The 15,374-nt window shown below is 43.6% G+C and overlaps 1 protein-coding gene across 3 annotated transcripts in view; it reads right to left on the bottom strand.

Annotated features, from left to right (window-relative positions):
* Positions 1-15,374, bottom strand: part of fndc1 (fibronectin type III domain containing 1) — a 256,905-nt gene that overhangs the window by 218,844 nt on the left and 22,687 nt on the right. For 2 of the 3 annotated variants that reach the window (XM_078556838.1, XM_078556839.1), the window contains exons 2-3: positions 4,365-4,559; positions 4,103-4,189 (exon numbers count right to left, since the gene is read on the bottom strand). The exons of the other annotated variant lie outside the window; for it this stretch is intronic. In XM_078556838.1, coding sequence (XP_078412964.1) covers positions 4,103-4,189; positions 4,365-4,559 — 282 coding nt within the window. The remainder of the gene's footprint in view (positions 1-4,102; positions 4,190-4,364; positions 4,560-15,374) is intronic. 3 annotated transcript variants of the gene reach the window in all.

Genomic DNA, 15,374 nt, shown 5'->3' with positions numbered 1-15,374 from the left:
TAAGCTAACTCCCATCATCTCTTCTTGTGCCTCCAACAGGTGCAGACATCCAACCCATGGCACCCTCTTTCACTCCCTCCATGGGCCCAGAGGGCCAAGGAGGAGATGAAGAAGTTATTGCTCATGGAATAAAAGGTACAGTAGCAACGTGGATACAAAATTGGCTTAAAAATATGAGGCAGAGAGTAATGGTCAATGGGTATTTTTCAGGCTGGAGGAAGGCTTGTAGTGGAGTTCCCCAGGGGTCGGTATTGGGACCCTTGCTTTTCCTGATATATATTAATGATCTAGATCTTGGTGTGCAGGGGTCAAATTCAAAGTTTGTGGATGATACGAAGCTTGGGAATGTTGTAAACTGCAAGGGTGACAATATGGAGCTTCAAGAGGACATGGACAAGTTGGTGGAGTGGGCAGATAGGTGGCAGATGAAATTCAATGTGGAGAACTGTGAGGTGGTGAATTTTGGCAGGAAGAACATGGGCAGACAATATAAAATAAGGGGTGAAATTTTGAAGGGGGTGCAGGAGCAGAAAGACTTGGGTATACATGTGCATAAATCATTGAAGGTGGCAGGACAGGTGGAGAGCAGTTAATGAAGCATACAGTATCCAAGACTTTATTAATAGGGGCATAGAGTACAAGAGCAGGAAGGTTATGCTGAATTCATATAAGACACTCGTTAGACCTCAGCTGGAGTATTGTGTACAGTGTTGGGTGCCACATTATAGGAAGGATGTGAACACAATGGAGAGAGTGCAGAAGAGGTTTACAAGAATGGTTCCAGGAGAAACTTCAGTTTTGAAGATAGATTGGAAAGGCTGGGACTGTTCTCCTTGGACAGAAGAAGGCTGAGAGGAGATTTGATAGAAATGTTCAAAATCATGAGGGGGCTGGACAGAGTAGATAGTGAGAAGCTGCTCCCACTCATAAAAGGATCAAGAACGAGAGGGCACAGACTTAAAATGATTTGCAAAGGGAGCAAATGTGACATGAGAAAAAAAATTTTCACACGAGTGGTTCGGTTCTGGAATGCACTGCCTGCAAGTGTGGTGGAGGCTGGTTCAATCAAGGCATTCAAGAGGACATTAGGTGATTTTTTGAATACAAACAATGTGCATGGGTACGGGAAAAGGCAGGGCATTTGGAGAGCCAGTGCAGACACGATGGGCCGAATGTCTCCCTCCTGTGCCATTAAAATTCTGTGATTCTGTGAAGCGCAATCGCACATTCTGAGCACACCACCCACCAGCACAGTGAGCCGTTGAGGGCCTCGAGATAGGTTGGCATAGGGTGATGATCATGACACTAGTGTGCAGGAGGAAGTGTCAGAGGCAGAGGGAGCTGTGGTCAGTTTTCTCGAAGGCGGGAAAACAGACACAGCCCTGCTCAGCTGGTCCCAGAAGCAGGGCCTCAGGAGTCACTGGAAAGGGGGGTCTACCTTGAACTGCAGAAAGAGATGTGCTTTCACATCCCAGAGTTCCCTTGGGCAGAGGATGGAGGAATTAATTCAGTTTATGTGTGACACAGTGGCTCAGGGCTTTAAATGCATAAGCTCGTCCATTGAGATTGAGAGTGTGACCAATCTCATGGACAGCCATATGCAGCAGCACTTGGAGAGGATGCAGGAATTGTGCACTGATCTCCACAGGATTTGAGCGACATTGGGTAGCGTGGAGCGATTAGCGAGCCTGATGGTGCAGTGATCTTTGGAGAAGATGCTAGCCACACCTCAGCTAGTGTCTTCCTCCAGGCATCCGGATCACCCAGAAAGGGCTCAGGCAGTCACCGAGGAGGGTGACAATGGTAACCCTCATTGGCCACACTCATCATCCTGGGCCTTCTTGCTCTCCTCCTGACTGAGGGACCTGTCTGTGCAGCAGGGCCCAGTGATGGAGCCTGTCCTGCAATGCTTTAGATGCAGCAGCATTGAGATTCTCCCATGGGCACATCAATAATGAGGATGACTGCCACGTGTATCTCAGCCACCAGAGACAAGTGAGCAGGCTGCCCGCACTGCTTCCAAGGGGCAATATATAGGAGTGGCTAAGCGCAGGGGCTGCTGCATCACAAAGAGCACTAAGTGGGTCACTGGGGTGTCTTCTTATAATCTCTGTCAACTGTTTTCCTCTTCTTGCACTGTATAAATAATGATACTTTAAGGTAGATGTCTGGGAGTCCTTTTATTGCTGCTTTGACATAAAAGTGGTACAAGGTTGAGAAAGACATACAGGATCCTCCATAGTGAGGACAAAGTCTCTGGGCAGATGTTCTTCCATCATTGGTAGGAAGTAATTAGATGTTCCAGCTGCATTTTAAAGCTCAGGTATCTCAAACCCCCTTCTGTGCCACGCCACTCAACCTTGGTCAGAGGGGGCTCAGTTGAAACACCCCTGAATTGGGAGATCCCTGACACTCATGGCACCCTCACAAACCCTTTGCACCACAAGCCATGCCCAGCCACCTCATGGTGCAGCCAGGCACCGCTCCATTCAGTGGCTCCACTTCCTCCTCCACTCTCAGCGCCTGCTCCTCTCCCAGTGAGCTCTCGTCTTCCAGGGCCTAACAGTCCTCAAGGCCCACACTTCTCTGAAGGGCCTTGTTAGGCAGACCCCACAATGACCGAGACACTTGCAGGTGGGTAATGGATGGGGGCACCTGATCAGGCCAGGCACTAGAATTGCATCTTCAGAAGCCCAATGGCTTGGTCAATAGTTGTCCTAGTAAGCAGATGGCATTGGTTGTATTGCTTCTGTGCCTCTGTCTGGGGCTCCCATAGAAGGTGAGTAGTCATGCCTTCAAGAGATACTCCTTATTCCATTTGATCCAGGCACACACTTCAGGGTTGGCGGGAAGATCAGAGGCAGCATGGATTGCCAGAGGTGAAGGAGTCATGGCAGCTGCCAGGAAAATGAGCACACATGGAAGAAGCATTTGTTGTAGTTACAGACCAACTAAATGTTGAGGGATGGAAGCTCTCCCTGTTTATGAATCTCACTGCCTGGCCACTCGGTGCCTTGGTGACCACATGAATACACTTGATGATGCGCTGCACCTGGGGGAGGCCAGCAATGGCAGCAAAGCCCAAAATGAAATGAATGCACTGTCCCTGGCAAAGAAGGTACTGATGATCTGCAAGTTGCTGTGGTGTGCAGCTGTTTGTGAGATGCCACTGAGGTCCGCAGCTGTCCTTGAAAAGAGCCAGAAGCGCAGAAGCTCAAGGCCACAGTAACTGATGGCTATTAGCCAGTCACAGTGAGCAGTGCTGTGAGATGTGAGATCTTCAGAAATTAGGGCACAGATCTCTGTGGCCATTTTTGGGAGAGTTGCAGGCACAGGTTGCTGTCCTGCCCTGGTGAACATTACCGACACCAGGAACAGCGCCTCAAAACCCGCCAGTGTCGGTATTTTACAGGCCCCACCCACCTCCATTCCCAACCTTGGGGGAGGGGCCCAAAAACTCAACACCCCATGTCTCCAAATTGTGGGCCCCAGCCGCACTCAAAGCAAGCTGATACTTTACAGTACTGAGGGACATGAGCAGTGGCAGATGTGCCATCTTTCAAACAAGCTATGAAATGAGTTCCTGTCCAAATGCAAGAGATTACACAGCATTATTTGAGGAAACATGTGGCATCGCCCTGCCCAACATTTTTCTCTTAACCAACAGCATTTTTAAAAAGGCACAGGTTAAATAATTACTCATGTAATTTGTAAGATCTTGCTGTGTATTTGGCAATATAATCCACTGGTTGTGAAACACTTTGGGAATGTCTTAAAGATGTGATTCATTGCTGCATCAATTCAAGTTCTTCCTTAGGATAATTCTTGGTGTTGAATGGATGTAAGCATTCACCCAATGCAGTCACTTGTGTACTATAAGCTAATCATCACTGGTATGTGCACACACCAAATAAATGAACTTCAGTTTCTGCAGAATAACTTAATTGAGTATTATTCAAATATAGAAAAGCAAACATTGGAGATAAGTCAGAGCAGCTGTAATGAAACAGCACTTACTTGATGAATTTTGCATCTAGAATGTATTCCTGTCTTTGTCTTCCTGCTATTAACTATTGACGGATCAGCAGAACATGCAACTTACCAGCTGCACGATTGGGTCTGTACACTGGATGGCTTACTCCAACTTGGCCTTCTGCAGTCACCATCACAAAATACACTTCCCCAGGCTCTGGAACATATGACTTACATCAGTAAATTGTCAAAACTTCAGGAAGTTAATAGTCTGAACTGAAAGCCACATTATTTCAATTGCAATACTAATAAAACTTAACCATCTGAGGAATTCAAATATGTATGGCTGGTAGCTCTACTTCACATCACAAAGATGTCAGTGACCCACTTACCTACATCCTCCAATATAAAAAACTGTTTGTCTTTCTCCACTTTGATGAACTTGAGGTTTTCCAGAGTTTTACCATAGCCAATGGTGTAGTGATCTACAAGTCTCTTAGATACATCTTGTAGTGGCTCCCAGAGGACTTTCAGTCCCTTTTCATGAGGCAAAACCTTTACATTCTTCAGCTTCAAGGTGGAACCAACTGTAAAGATAGGAGATTGACAACACCTGTCAGCTTGCACAATTCACAACTCCTTGGCAAAAATGATTTTGAATTGCTGTCCATTTGATTGAGAATTCTAAAGTAAAAATACTGCAGTTGCTGGAAATCTGAAATAAAAAGAGAAAATGCTGGAAATACTCAGGAGGTCTGTCAGCATTTATAGAGAGAGAAAAAGAGTTAACATTTCAGGACCCTTCATCAGAACAGTCTGAAATGTTAACTATTTGTTTCTCTCTCCACAGATGCTGCCAGATCTGCTGAGCATTTCCAGAATTTTCTGTTTATATGTTTGAAAATTCTGTTTTCCTACATGTATCAGGTCTATAAAATGGGCCTACATTTACTAAACATCTGCACCCAGTAATGTTCCATCTACAGCATATACCATGATTATGGTACATAAATTCCAGGAAATTATGGTGTGACTGACTAATGCCATTACTTAGATCACACGATAATTTTCAGCGACTTTTGTGCTGGTGTGTAGGGACTCTCACCAAAGAAGCTGAACAGGTAATTATCAAAGCTCCATCCCATTAAACATCAATGGTGAGATTGGGTTTACTGAAATAATGGCACAACCACTAAGCCATTACAGAATGGTGCTTATCAGCTCAGTGTTCTTGATAAAATCATAGAAATAGGAAAAATCAAAAATATTTCTGTTAGGAAGTGTACATGATTGACTGACAATGTAAATAAACTTATATTTGCATTAACCACTAAGTGATAATGCCATGCTTAGTGATCTATTGAACTATATTGAGTAAGCTACTTAAAAGTTGCACCATCCCATTATTGCAGTATATCACATTATCCCAACAAATGAAGAGGACACTCAATAGAGTTCATACCTCTGTCACGCTGTGTTAACTCAATGTTATTACAATTACACAGCTCTCCTTTGAGGCTTTTCACTGCCTGGCTGATGCTGTGTAACTACAAAGCTGAAAAAATAAATATTTTTATTAAGAGTTTTCATCTCACTGAGGATGCTTCAGTCCAACCTACACCAAACAACCTGCTCTGAAAACTCTGTTCACAAGGACAGGCAGTGGCATAGTGGTAATGTCACCAGATTAGTAATCCAGAGGCCCTGGCTAATGCTGTAGGAACATGGGTCCGAATCCCATAATGGCAGCTGGAAGAATTTAAACAGCTAATGAATCTGGAATTAAAAGCTAGTCTTGGTAATAGTGATGTTTGTAAAAACCCACATGGTTCACTAACGTCCTTTAGGGAGGGAAATCTGCTGTCCTTATCTGGTCTGGCCTACATGTGACTCCAGACCTACAGCAATGTGGCAGACTCTTAAATGCCCTCAGTTGTATCAAAACTGCTACAAATCTACAAAAAGGAGTGAAACCGGACAGATCATCCAGCATTGACCTTGGCACCAGCAACAAGAGTCTACTGACCCTGCAAAGTCCTCCTTACTAACATCTGGGGGCTTGTGCCAAAATTGAGAGAGCTGTCCCACAGACGCAACAGCAACAGCCTGACATTGTATAAAGTATGATTATGACTATGTCCTAGACACAACCATCACCATCCCCATACCAGGTTGGCAGCCACAGTGGTATACAGTCAGGAAGGAATTGCTGTGGGAGTTCTCAACATCAACTCTGGAGCCCATGAAGTCACATGGCATCAGGTGAAACATGGACAAGGAAACCTCCTGTTCATTACACCAACCGGACCCCTCCCACCGCTCAGCTGATGAATCAGTACCCTTCTATATTGAGGGAGCACTGAGAATGGCAAGAGCATTGAATGTACTCAGGATGAGGGACTTCAATGCCCACCAAGAGTGGCTCGATAGCACTACTACTGGCCATGCTGGAGGAGTTCTAAAAGGCATAGCTGACTCTGCAGCAGGTGGCAAGGGAACCAACTAAAGGGAAAAACCTTCTTGTCCTTGTCCTCACCAACCTACCTGTCACAGATGCATCTGTCCATGACAGTATTGGTAGGGGTGACCACCACACAGTCCTTGTGGAGACAAAGTCCTGTCTCCACCGTAATGATGTGTATATTTTTATATTTCTGTATTTATGTATATATTCTGTGTAGGGAAGGGTAAGATGCGTGTGTGTCTGTATGTGTGTGTGTGTGTACACAAAGGTGAGCTTGTTGGCATCAGATTGTCAGAAGGTAAGGGATGAAAAGCTACAGGTGTTATCTTCTTGCATTTTGTAATGACGCCTTAGCTTACAAAGAAACAGAGTAGTTCTGAAATTTGCATTTGGGGATGAGTTTTGAAATAGATTTGTAGCTGCTCAACAAAGAGTGCAGGAGTGTCTGCCAGAGGCAGAACCAGGCATACCTAAAAATGAGGTGTCAACCTGGTGAAGATAAAACATAGGACTACTTGCAATCCTGCCACATCCAGTTGTGGACAATTAAACAACTAACTGGAGGAGGAGGCTCCACAAATATCCCCATCCTCTTTGATGGGGGAGCCCAACACATCAATGCAAAAGACAAGGCTGAAGCATTTGCAACCGTCTTCAGCCAGAAGTGCCGAGTGGATGACCCACCTTGGCCTCCTCCCAGCATCACATATGCCAGTCTTCAGCCAATTCAATTCACTCCACGTGATATCAAAAATTGGCTGAAGGCACTGGATAATGCAAAGCCTATGGACCCTGACAACATTCTGGCAATAGTAATGAAGACTTGTCCCTTAGCCAACCTGCTGTAGCACATCATCAACACTGGCATTTACCAAGCAATGTAAAAAATTGCCCGGGTATGTCTTGTCCACAAAAAGCAGGACAAATTTAACCTGGCCAATTACTGCCACATCAGTCTACTCTCGATCATAAGCAAATTGATGCAAGGGGTCGTCGAGAGTGCTATCAAGGGTGCCTATTCACAATAACCTGCTCACTAATGCTCAGTTTGGGTTCCGCCAGGGTCATTCAGCTTCTGACTTCATTACAGTCTTGGTTCAAACACAAACTAAAGAGCTGTACTCAAGAATCTAGATGAGAGTGACTGCCCTTGACATCAAGGCAGCACTTGACTGAGTGTGGCATCAAGGAGCCTTAGCAAAACTGGGGTCAATGAGAATCAGGAGGAATGCTCTCCACTGGTTGGAATCATATCTAGCACAAAGGAAGATGGTTGTGGTTGTTGGAGATCAGTCATCTGAGTCCCAGGACATCATTGCAGGAGCTCCTCAGGGTAGTGTCCTAGGCCCAACCATCTTCGGCTACTTCATCAATGATCTTCCCTCCATCATAAGGTTAGAGGTGGCAATGTTCACTGATGATCGCACAATGTTCAGCACCATTGGTGACTCCTCAGATACTGAAGCAGTCCGTGCCAATATGCAGCAAAACCTGGACAACATTCAGGCTTGGGCTGAAAAGGGGCAAGTAACATTTATGCCACACAAGTGCTAGGCAATGACCCTCTCCAACAACATTCAGTGGCATTACCATTGCTCAGCCTCCCAGTATCAACATCCTGGGAGTTACCATTGACCAGAAACTGAACTGGACCAGCCATATAAATACTGTGGCTACAAGAGCACACCAGAGGCTGGGAATTCTGCAGAAAGTAACTCACCACTTGATTCCCCAAAACCTGTCCACCATCTACAAGACACAAACCAGCAGTGTGATTGAATACTCTCCACTTACCTGGATGAGTGCAGCTCCAAAAACAGTCGAAGCTTGACACCATCCAAGACAAAGCAGCCCACTTGATTGGCATCCCATCCACCACTTCAACATTCATGCCCTGCACCACTGACACAGTTGGTAACAGTGTGCACCATCTACAAGAGGCACAGCAGTGACTCACCAAGGCTCCTTCAACAGCGCCTACCAAACCTATGACCTCTACCGTCTAGAAGGACAACGGCAGCAGATAGCTGGGAACACCACCACCTACAAGTTCCCCTCCAAGCCACACACCATCCTGCCTTGGAAATATATCGCCATTCCTTCACTGTCGGATCAAATCCTTGGAACTCTCTTCCTAACAGTGCTGTGCATGTACCTACACCACATGGACAGCATTGGTCCAAGAAGGCAGCTCACCACAATCTTCTCAAGGACAATTAGGGATGGGCAATAAATGCTGGCCCAGCCAGCAATGCCCACATTCCATGAAAGAATAATTTAAAAATTTGCAGCTCTGACAAATTGCACCACAGCACCTGAGACAATCTACAACATTCTAAAACAATCAACAACATTCTCATTAAAACCCACAACTTTCTTAAAAAAATGTCAACTCATCCTTTCTCCCAATGTTAACGGATCCTTTAAAAACTTCCAGGATCCAGATCGACATCTTGCCACAAAAATGAATCCGTTCTTCCTTGGGCCATTCCGTGTGTAACAAGTTCGACTGAAATCCACCCATAGCTTTCAAGATATATTGTTTCCAGATAACCAGGGGTAAAAACATTACCTCAACCCAACTTCAGCGGTGGAGGTGATAATACAGTGCATCACATGTCTCAGTAATGCAGTGTGCTATTCATGCACAAAGTCAAAAATCCCAGAGGCAAACTTGGTTTACAGGCCACAACCTTTTTTTTATATTCTGATAATGAGAAGATGACATACCGATCTCCGCAGTAAGAGATCAAGTAACACTTCTGGGATTTTAAAAATTAAAAAGTTTTATCGACAAGAAAGTAAAGGAAACCTAAACACACAAGATTAGGGTTAAACAATTATGGACAGTCCAACAAAACATTCCCCCAAAAATTCTCTACTTGGTCAAACCCACAAGTAAACACTTTCCAGGCAAAACTCCCTTATTTAAATATGAAATCCAATAATATCACACAAGGCAAGCCGCTGTAGCTTCAATAAAGGTGTACCACATGACCTTTACCCTCTTCCACTTTGCGGTGGAATTCACTTCAGAATAAAACTGCTTGCTGCAGCCCAAAGACAGCTCAAACAGCTCCTGCTACCTCCAGCTCCAGCTTAACCACTATACAGCCATCTCTCCAGCTCAATAGCTAAAAAGCAGCTATCCATAATAACTTGAATATACCTTTTCTCCCTTTCATCTCAGCTCCATTGTTCTCACACTTCTTTGAAATTCAAACTCTTCCAAATGTAAGAGCTTTCATGTTTCCATCTCGTCTTTACTTTTGGGTCAATAAAAATATAATATCCCCACTACTATTAATCTATGGACTCCTGCAAGATGCAAACATTTTCCTCGTTACCTCTAACTCCCCTTTGAATTTCAAACTTCTCAATTTATCTAAAAATGCAAATGTTAGATCTAACCTATTTATTTGTGCCTCAACTTAACACATCTACGCTTTTCATGTTTCCAAAACCCCAGACAACCCAACTCCTATCACCCTCTTGCCCAGCTTAATTAAATCACACACACACAGATGCAGGCATCCAGCCTTCTTTACAGAATAAAGCAGGATTCCCCAAAATATTTTAAAAATTAACATCCATTCTCACACTGTGTTGAATTGGCTTATATTTTTAAAATATTTAAATTATTTAAATATTTAAATATTATTTAAATATTTAAAAAATATTTTGATTCACTTTGTCCAAGGGTGCAATTTGATGTGAGCTTATCAGTTTTGATGGTTTTAATTTGTACAGAGTTATATGTACACATGTTGTGACAGACATGACGTGAGCATGGAGCTGGAACATATTTCAAATGAAGCATGGTATGTGTGGTATTCATTGAAAGCAGAGATCTTCCTAACATTAGCAATAGAGTTGTTTGTCGGGAGTATGGACTGTTACACATCCTACATCCAACTGTCATCATATGTCATAAATTATTTTCTTTTAAGTGTTTTTGGGATCCGGAGAATTTGCCAAGTGTTATAGAAGTGCAAATTATTTTTCCTTTCCCAATGGTAGCAGCTTAACTATAACATTATTTATGGAGAGTCAAAAGTTCAGCTGTTGCAAGTGGTGAGGGATATTGCCATCAAAAGTATTTGGGAAAGTTTGCAAACTATCTGCTTATAGGTTCAAATGAAGTGGCTGCAAAGGCAGAAGGCGGCTTTGGCAGCAAGGTGGTCCCAGTCATCGTGGTTCAACGCAACACAGAAATCTGACCACCAAACCATCAAGATCATGTTGGCAATGCCTTAAAGTCCCCATGTTAAGCAAAGTCATGCATAGGCTTCTACCAGGCTCCATTTGCCAAGTACTGTGGTGATGGAGAATTGACGATGGGAACATGACTGTGAACCAGAAAAATCTAAGAAAAACGTCGAGAATAATCACAGAATCATGGATGAAATTGAATCAGAATCATGGAACAGTTACAGCATAGGAGACCAGCATTCAGCCCATCGTGTCTGTGCCAGCTTTCTGTAGGAGCAAAATATCTAGTGCCAACTTCACTGCCTTCTCCCTGCAATCCTGCATGTTCTTCCTTTTCAGATAACAACTCAATTCCCTCTTGAATAGCCTGATTGAACCTGCCTCCACCACATCATCAGGCAGTCAATTCCAGTTCCTAACCATTTGCTGCGTGAAAAAAGTTTTTGTTCATGTCATCATTACTTCTTTTGCCCATTATCTTATATCAGTGCACTCTTGTTCTTGATCCTTCCACCCAAGTGACTGTTAATTTTGTCCTGAATTATCATTTCTAAAAGCTTCCCCACCACCAAGGTTAAACTGCCTGTATTTGATGGACTTATCTTTACGCCCTTTTGTGAACAAGAGTGTAACATTTGCAATTCTTCAGTCCTCTAGCACCACCCCTGAATCTGAAGGAGACTGAAAAACTATGGCCAGTGCCTCCGCAACTTGCCGCAGTATCTTTGGATGTATTCCATCCAGTTCTGGTTCCTTATCAATGCCAAGTACAGACAGCCTCTCTAATACCGCCTCATCAATTTTAAACCCTTCAAGGGCTCATATTATCTCCTCTTTTTGCCATGGTCTACTCAGTAGCTTGTTCCTTGGTAAAGACGGGTGTAAAGTATTCATTTAATCCCTCAGGCATGCCCCTAGTCTCCAAGCGCAAATCATCTTTTTGATCCCTAATAGCCCTACTACTCCTTTTGCCATCCTTTTTCTATTTATATGTCAATAGAAATTTTAGAATTCCCTTTCATATTAGCTGCCAGCCTCTTTTCATAATCTCTCTCTTTGCTTCTCTTATTTGCTTTTTCACTTCCCCTCTGAACCTTCTATTTTCAGCCTGGTTCTCAGTTGCATTGTGCATCTGACATCTATCATGAGCACAATTTTGCTTCTTCATCTTACTCTCTATTTCTTTTGTCACCCAGGGAGCTCTGGGTTTGTTTGCCCTACCTTTCCATTTTGTGGAAATATACTTTGTCTGTGCCTGCTTCTCTTAAGGCTGCCCATTTTTAACCAGGAATTCTTCATTGCATTCATCAACCTGGCCAAAGCATTTGACTCCGTAAATCACAAGGTTCTGTGGATTGTGCCCCAAAGATTTGGATGTCCAAGAATCTTCATCACAATCCTGCAATTGCTTCATGATGATATGGCTGCAACAGTCTTGAGCTGAGAACTCTGAAGCAGACACTTTCAAAATCCGGACAGTGTCAAGCAAGGTTGTTTTGATGGCCCGCCCATACTATATGCAATCTACCTGAAGGTGAAAGATCAACTTCCCTCTGATGTGACTCTTGAATACCACCTAGATGGAAAAATCTAACCTCAGTCACCTCCATGCCAAAACTAATCAAACCACCTTAGACATACATGGTCCACAGTTTGCAGATGACTGCAGTGTCATTGCCAACTCTGCACCAAATGTGCAAGCCACTCGCATCTCTTTAATTCTGCATACAAGAAACTCAGCTTGTCCTTGAATGCTATCAAAACAAAACTTATATCAATCTGGTGGGCCAAATATTCCACCTCCCATATATCTTGAAGGAGACACTCTGGAATATGTTGAGCACTTCCCGTAACTTGGCAGCCACTTCTTTCAAAAGGCCATCATTGATGTGGAGATCCAATACCGGATCAGCTGCGCCAGCTCAGCCTTCTACAAACTAGGGCAGTGAGTGACTGACAAAAACCTCCACAAGTCAACAAAGTCCTGGTGTACAGAGCACCACCACTCCTGTACTGCAGTGAGACCTGGACAGTTCATTAGCAACACAAAAGAGTAGTAGAGAAATTCCATCAGCAGTGCCTCCCATCATCCGCCGGATTCAGTGGGAGGACCGTGGGATAAATGTTAACATCCTTCTTGTGCAGCTCCAGAAGGATTCAGGCAAAACTACTGCAAAACCAACTTCCCCATTGATCGCCTCCATTGCCACCACATTCAGAGGCAGCAAATTCCAGGAGGACAAGTGGACCCCCCAACTAATGTCCACAACTTGAATACAGTGCAAGCATTTCAAAGATGTTTGTATTATAACAACACAACCAATACTCACACGCTAAAAACAAATGTTCCATTTGTACCAACAAGCGGCCATGATCAATATATGAGACAAGTCTGTTTGTTTTATTCCTTTAAAGGGATGTGGGCATAGCTGGCTAGGCCAGCATTTATTGCCCATCCCTAATTGTCCTTGAGAAGGTGGTGGTGAGCTGCCTTCTTGAACTGCTGCAGCCCATGTGGTGTAGGTACACCCACAGTGCTATTAGGAAGGGAGTTCCAGGATTTTGGCCCAGCGACAGTGAAGGAATGGCAATAGATGTCCAAGTCAGGATGGTGAGTGACCTGGATAGGAACTTGGATGGGTGGTGGTGTTCCCATGTGTCTGCTGCCCTTGTCCTTCTAGGTGGTACAGATTGCGAGTTTTGGAAGGTGCTGTTGAACTTGGTGGGTTGCTGCAGTGCATCTTGTAGATGGCATACACTGCTGCCACTGTCTGTCAGTGATGGAGGGAGTGAATGTTTGTGGATGGGGTGCCAATCAAGTGAGCTGCTTTGTCCTGGATGGTGTCAAGCTTCTCAAGTGTCATTGGAGCTGCATTCATCCAAGCAAGTGGAAAGTATTCCATCAGGCTCCTGACTTGTGCCTTGTAGATGGTGCACAGGCTTGGGGAGTCAGGAGGTGAGTTACTCACCACAGAATTCCCAGCCTCTGACTTGCTCTTGTAGCCACAGTATTTATATGGCTGGTCCAGTTCAGTTTTTGGTCAATGGTAACCCCCAGGACTTTGATAGTGGGGGATCCAGTGATGGCAATGCCATCGAATATCAAGGGGAGACGGTACGGTTCTTTCCTGTTGGGAATTGATCATTACCTGGCAAGTGTGTGGCGTGAATGTTACTTGCTGCCTAGCAGCCCAAGCCTGAAATGTTGCCCAGGTCTTGCTGCAGATGGACACGACCTTCAGTCTTGCTTTCAGACTGTTTTATAAAACTGAAGGAAATAGCTTACTCAAATATGAAGATAAGTGATAATCCAGTAGACTGGAAGGACTTCCAAAAGTGTTTGATAAAGTGCCACATAACAGATTTGTCAGCAAAGATAAAGCCCATGGAATAAAAGGGAATGTTGCAATATGGATTTGAAGCTGTCTGAGTGTCAGGACACAAGGGAGTAGTGGTGAATGGTTGTTTTTTCCAGACTGGAGGAATGTATACAGTGGATTTCCTCACAGACTGTTACTAGGAACATTGCTTTTCTTGATCTGCATTAATGAAGAGGCTCAGGGGTGTAGGGGACAAATTCAAAATTTGTAAGTATTGTGAACTGAGGAAGACAGTGAAGTACATCAAGAGGATAAAGACAGGCTGGTATAATGGGCAGACATGTGGCAGGGAAAATTTAGTGTAGTGTCATACAAGTGTGAAGTGATATATTAAAGAGTCCTAGAGTGGAGGGACCTGGGTATGTACACACACATATCATTAAAGGCAGCAGGATAGGTTGAGAAAGCAGTTACAAAGGCTTATGGGATCCTGGATTTTTTTAAACAGAGATATAGAGTACAAAAGTAAGGAAGTTATGGAGAACCTTTATATTAAAAAAAACTGGTTCGGCCTTAACTGGAGCAGTGTGTCCAATTTTGGGCATTACATTTTAAGAAGGATGTGACAGCAATAGAGATAAGGTGCACAAAATATTTGAAAGAGTAGTTTCAGGAATGAGGAATTTCAGTTACAAGGATAGATTAAAGAAGCTGGTGTTGTTTTTCTTAGAGAAGGTTGAAAGATTTGACAGAGGTGTTCCAAATCCTAAGCAGTCTGGACAGAGTGGATAGAGAGAAAGATCCCAGTGATGGAAGGGTCCAGAACCAGAGGGCACCAATTTAAGGTGAATGGCAAAAGAATTCAAGGCGACAGAGGAAAAACTTCTTTTTTAAACGCAGTGCGTGGTTAGAATCTGAAACGCACCGAGTGTAGTGGATTCAGATTCAATGGTGGCTTTTAAAAGGGAATTGGATAATTTTCTGAAAATTAAAAAAATTTTCAGGGCTACAAAAAAGGGAGGGGGAGTGGGACTGAGTTGCTCTTGCGGAGTGCCTGAATGGCTTCCTTCTGAGCTGTAACCATTCTATTACTGGGAAAAAGATAGGAAAAAAACAGACACTAAGAAAACATTAAGAGCTGTAATGAGGGATACCTTGTAAGTAATATCAAGGCTAATAATAATAATAGAAGTTTTTATAAAATGCAGTCAGAGTGGAGAAGAAAGATTTGGGCTCAAAAGGTCAGACATAGGTTACACAGAAATAAACAAGGTAATAGAGGAGCACTTTGTATCTGTTTTCACTGGAGAGCAATAGGATAAATACAAGTGATAGAGGAAAGCTAAAAATAAATCAAGAGGGAAATTTATTGGATTGAATACAAGTAACAAAATAGTAATGGGGAA

The sequence above is a fragment of the Cetorhinus maximus genome, chromosome 14 (assembly GCF_964194155.1).
Source record: "Cetorhinus maximus chromosome 14, sCetMax3.hap1.1, whole genome shotgun sequence".
Taxonomy (NCBI): domain Eukaryota; kingdom Metazoa; phylum Chordata; class Chondrichthyes; order Lamniformes; family Cetorhinidae; genus Cetorhinus; species Cetorhinus maximus.
Note: the sequence above shows the minus strand (reverse complement) of the source record. Positions and strands in the feature narration are given on the sequence as shown.